Here is a 5635-nt window from a genome sequence, read left to right as displayed (position 1 = left end):
ATTTGATCTCATATAAGTATTTAATATTACTTATTTTAATAATGACACTATTAAATGAATAGAAAAATGAAGAATAATAAATATTTATTTATCTAAAAAATTTCCAATACAAAATTTTATATTTTTGTAATTATATATATATATATATATATATAATGGACATGTTATTAACCTATAATAGTTCTACTTTCATAAGAATTAATTCCTAGAAATACAGTAATCAGTTATTGATTGTATGACACAAAATATGACTTAAAGTTATCATTATCTATCTATTTTCGATCAATACTAATCTATATTAAAAAAAATATAACAAACACTAGTGACAAATAATGTATTATTTCCGCCAAATATAAATACATAATTAATGTAGTAAATTTGTAGTACAGAATTACTAACTACCAAATAACAAACACTACTTTCCATCCAATATTGAAGGAAACAAAAACCTATCCCATTAATAATGAGAAAAATCCAAAGCAATTACACAAAAAAAATCATAACAACACGGCTTTAAAAATTTAAAGAAAAAAAAAGTAAAAAACACAAAATGGACCCCAAGGCCCATATTTACAAAATAAAAAATCATAAATCTTGCTAATTATTCTAATAATACTAATGACATGACAAGTTACCAGAAAATTTTAGTATGGAGCAAACCGAACCTTTATTTTTTTGGTGAATAGAGAGGGTCAAAGATCCGAAACAACAGAAAAGAAAGAAACAAAGACAACGAGAGGCCTAACACTCACCTCTCATCCTAAAACAGCCAAAACAATCAGGGGAAGCAAACCGAACCTAACTCTAACTCTTCTAAGACATACCTGACTCCTATGAAAAAGAACATAAAACATGCCATTCTCCTTGCTATACCAACTCAGTTCATCATATGAGAAAAAAAAAATAGACATCATCACCTTAGCATAACCCTGCATATGTAATAGGATAGAAATAATTGCTTTTCAGAATTATTTACTTTCTAATTTTTTTTAATATTTGTAATTAAGAGTAATTATACTTGGAATTTAAATAGTGTTTTTTAGTTTTTTCCAACCTTGTGGACAAGGCCACAAAGTTAGTTTGACGGAGAGAATATTGTAAGGATAGGCCTATTAATTAGGCCCATATGAATCATTTAACTAATTAGGATTATAAATAGAAAATTATTATCATTGTATTGATAAGGAATTAATAAATTGATATTGATTGAACTTTGGTAAATTAGAGTTTCTCTCCCTAATATAAAACGGAAGTTCTAACATATTTAAATCTTATGTATTTCTCTGTAATCTGTAAGTGTTGTTTAGTTTTCCTATTAATAAAAGTTTTATTTTTTGTCAAAAAAAAATTATGTCAAAAAAAAAGACCACCGTATTTTCTATTGAAAATGTTTCCAGCAATTAAGAAAAGTTTGAAAATGTGTAAATATTGATTTTAGATTTACGGAGGTTTTACAAAATATTTTCATTGGAAATTTTCTTATAATTTGCAATCAAAAGTGTTTTCACTCAAAATTTTTTATTATCACTGAAAATTAAAATGAAAATGAGCAAACCGTAATATTTCACTGTACAATATTGTCATCCTGTTTTCAATCACATAGGTATATCAGTATATGTAACACCAGTACCGAAAAGTAAAAGATAAAATTCTATAGAAGCAATCTATAAACAATGGCTTTTGGTGTTTCAAACAGGAATAAAGGGGAAAGTTGCAAAGGCATGAGATACCCACTTCATCGCCGCATTTTCACTGAGATAAGTCAATGAAGTATAGGAGAGCTACTTGTTTGCGAAATTTAGTTCTAAACTGTCAATAGTAGCCCAAGAACATTCTTTTTTTTCCCTCTTACACTTGCTCCCAAGCAGAGCAACACTGAATTGATACGGCATTTTGGCTATCAGACCACACTTGTCATTTAACCATCTATATATTTAATAAAAAGAGTATTTATAATGATGCACCAATTGGTTCCAGATAAAAGAAAATACAGATGACGAACTTCACAGTTTCCACTTAAACAGGAGATATACGAAAACCTGCACAGGATCATCTCAATATCAACCCCTTCAACAATGTCAGGCTCTAACAAAGCTCTAATCATCATCAGGAATAGGCAAGGCATGTTAATTTCAAGCATAGGCAAACTCAAAGAAGAAATGCATTAAGAGAAGGCTACTCAACTTGTGGGATTGACAATTGTACTAATTTGCTTGAATGTTATGTATTATGACTGTTGTTATCAAAATATCTGTTAATTACATCCTTGAGAATTTTTACTTGGACTAATTAGCCCTTGAAGAAAAAATATCAATTAAGTTCTCCATGATAGCAAACGATGGATATGTATGTCCTTTTGTTAATAGAGAGTGCGAAAGGAAATGGAGTCGTCCATGTATTTCATTATCTACCGCGGTACATGTCTCGTTACTGTTACTGCCATATAAGCATGAAAATGATGTAGTTTTGAACAATCAAGCATTTATTATCTTTTGAATTTCTATCTAATCTTTATGAACTGCTCTCTATTTATCACGAATCCTACTAAGACAAGTAAAATTTCGTTCCGAAAATTGTTATCTACAATCTTTCATAAATAGACACGTTGTACTAGTTAAGTTTTATGTGATGAATTAATAGAAGGACATCACATGTCTACCATTTGCTATCGTGGATGACCAAATTGGTACTTTTTTTTTTTTTCAAGAGCTAATTAATCTAGGGTCAAAATTTTCAGGGATGTAGTTGTTACTTTTCTCTTAATCTAATATGACCACAAATTCCAAATCAAATAAAACAGATCCTAATGCTTCAACACACGAATTCAAAATTCTACCAACTTCCAAAGGTATTACTATTTCCTCGTAGATCTATAGGGCCAAGTGATTATGTTAATGCATGTTCACATACATTAGAAAAATACCTTCACTAATCATTCTGATTGAGCTGAAGTAGATATCGAGCATTATGCAGAACAGCATTAGCTTCCTCATTCGAGGCATCAATTGCACGCAATTCTTTAATTTCTTCCTGCCATTTCTCCACTTGCTCCTTATGAATCCTACACATTATGAGTTATCAGTTATAAAGAGTTTTACCATGGAAACCATATAAAACAACAATAAAAAAGTAAGAATAGGTATATGGGCTCAAACGTTTTCAGTTTCATAGCTCACATACATAATCAGTTTCTCCTCAAATTCATTGCTTAATTCCTTAAACATTGTTTTCCCTGATTCCAAGAGCTCAGATACCTAAATGCATACCATCATTTCAGCAAGGTCAAAACTCAAAATTGATTTCCATAAAGTATCACAAGAATATTCAGTGTGCTATAACAATTATACACATATATAGCTTTACCCTTTGAGTAAAATTCTCAATTTTCTCAAGAATAAGAGAGATATTCAGTTCCATTTCCTCAGATCCAGTAATGTTGGCCTCCATTTCTTCCTCTTGTACAGTACGTACTGAATCTGCTTCAGCTTTCCCCTCTTCTTCCCCCTTATTTATTACCAAAAATTGCAAAAACAATAAACAAAACTAAATAAATAACACACAGTACGGTGCCGAAGAGGACGAAAGGTAAAATTCATGAGAAAATTGTTGAAGGATAAAAATGAGAACCTCAGGTTTCAAGCGTTTCCTTGTAGCTCCATTCTCTGAGCTTTCCCTTCGAGTTGACATTGGTTAAACCTAAGCACACAATTTAACCATAAAAGATATTTTTGTTCTAAATCTAGATCCAACTTTATGCATATGAACCAAAAAATTAGAAAATTCAAAATTCATCTAATAATCTTTCTTTCCTTAAAAACAAGTCACACATAGTAGTGAACCGGAACTAACTAGTGTGAAACCCTAGCATAGAACGTAAATCCGAATTTTCCAAACTAGAACTACACAATAGAAAAAACGAAGTAGAGTTCAGGATTGAACTATTGCAATTGTGAATAATGTGATAATGATTTGAATGAGAACGTAAATGGCGAAGAAAATCCAAATTCAGAGCACTAACAACGAATATGGGAACGGTGTGACTGCGTAATGATTGATTGAATTGCAAGCATCAATTAATCCAAAGATATATCATAGAAAAGAAGACACTAAAAAGAAACAATAAATTGAATTTTCTCTCCGCTGATGGATTAGCGTGATTATACTTGTAAGACAGTAAGAGCAGTGAAAACAAGTGGAAACGAATTTTTACCGTTTAATTGAATTTGCGAAGATGAATAGCTTTGTTAATCTTGGAATTTCAGAGTAGCAAGAGAAGTATGTGAACGAAAGAGAAAAAGCAAAAGGACTAATATAGTCGTTCACGTTCATGATTTTGAAAGCGCGCGTCTTTTTTTTTTTTTACTCTTATGCTTTTTTTCGAGGATATTCCAACAAAAATCCACCTATCTTGTGGTTAATTTTTTTTATATGATTTACACATGTAAGTTATAGTGGATTATTGAGTTTTGGGGTGATATACATTATACACTCTTGTAATAAACTTTACTTTTTGGAAGCAAGGGAGAAGAAATTGAACCGTTCCATTTTTTTGCACAGAGAGAAAAAAATATAAATTGAACGATCCGATTTGTATGAAGTAAAAGTTGGACTGGACCGAAATTAGACTCACCAATTTCTGGGCTTGGAAATTTTTTTTAATGCTAGTGAACACTAATCGAACCCACCGATTTTGGGTTTGTAAAAAATTTGAAATTTGAAACGCGGTCGGACCGTCCGATTTACTTGTTCATGTATACATAAATTAAAATTGCACGGAACTCCCCACTACTTTTTCTTCGTCGTGAGTTTCAAATCTAAACTCATGTTCTTCTTCTCCCCACTATTTATTATTATGGACAGATTTTATTACAAACATACGAGGGAGTTTAATTTGTATGTGAAAATACATTAGATGTTATTCTGTTCACATTGTCATTTGAGAAATTAAAAGGTGTGATTTGTGAGAAGATAAATTCTCAAATATCTATGAGAATATCGTGTATTTTGTAAGGTATCCTTTATCAGTGTTTGGTGGGTTCGTTCAATTAATTTAAACAAAATACGTGACGGATGAAACGAGCATGCATAAAATATTTTTAACGATCTATACAAGTGTGCGAAAACATGTCGAACCCAACTAAACTGTATGATCCCAGCGAAATTACGGAGTAAAGGCAGAAATTTCTAGTGCACCGCTGCACCCGACTTGTCTCCAAACAGAATTGTCCCAAATAACATTATGTGACACTTTACGTACCTCTGAATGTGAATATCGTCAATCAACACTATGCGATATTTCAAACTCCCTAAATCACATCAATTTTATAAAGCTTCCTCTACAGTCCGTCTTCCTCGGTGCAACACCAAACTGGTACAAGCACTCGGCCTCCAAGGCCTCAAAACTACTCATAGTCGGTCCTATAACCAGAAGATCATTTGTCGACAGACCGAGAATTATCGCCACATCCTCCAACGTCACAGCACACTCACCAACCGAAAAATGAAATGTGTGAGTCTCAAGCCGCCATCTCTCGATTAGAGCATTAATCATTGTTGACTGGCATTGGATGACTCCAATCTAAAAAACATGATAAAAACCAATCTCTCGTAAATGCCTCTCAACAATTTGGTTGTC

General features: G+C 31.9%; 1 protein-coding gene across 3 annotated transcripts; it reads right to left on the bottom strand.

The window, feature by feature from the left end:
- Positions 1–1734: 1734 nt before the first annotated feature.
- LOC107616607 (knotted 1-binding protein) lies at positions 1735–4317 on the bottom strand. Of its 3 annotated transcripts, none has more exons than XM_016318561.3 (6): positions 4211–4317; positions 3628–3696; positions 3364–3504; positions 3181–3254; positions 2924–3061; positions 1735–2039 (listed from the first exon to the last, which is right to left on the bottom strand). In XM_016318561.3, the coding sequence occupies exons 2-5, from the start codon at positions 3685–3687 to the stop codon at positions 2929–2931; spliced, it is 408 nt and encodes a 135-aa protein (XP_016174047.1). In that variant the 5' UTR covers positions 3688–3696; positions 4211–4317; the 3' UTR covers positions 1735–2039; positions 2924–2928. The 3 variants fall into 3 exon arrangements, with proteins under 3 accessions (XP_016174047.1, XP_016174048.1, XP_020967721.1); XM_016318562.3 differs by having other exon boundaries at positions 4019–4212; XM_021112062.2 differs by lacking the exon at positions 1735–2039 and adding an exon at positions 2322–2436.
- Between the last annotated feature and the right edge of the window lie 1318 nt (positions 4318–5635).

This window comes from Arachis ipaensis, chromosome B9 (genome assembly GCF_059453495.1).
Source record: "Arachis ipaensis isolate K30076 ecotype BB chromosome B9, ASM5945349v1, whole genome shotgun sequence".
Lineage (NCBI taxonomy): Eukaryota > Viridiplantae > Streptophyta > Magnoliopsida > Fabales > Fabaceae > Arachis > Arachis ipaensis.
Note: the sequence above shows the minus strand (reverse complement) of the source record. Positions and strands in the feature narration are given on the sequence as shown.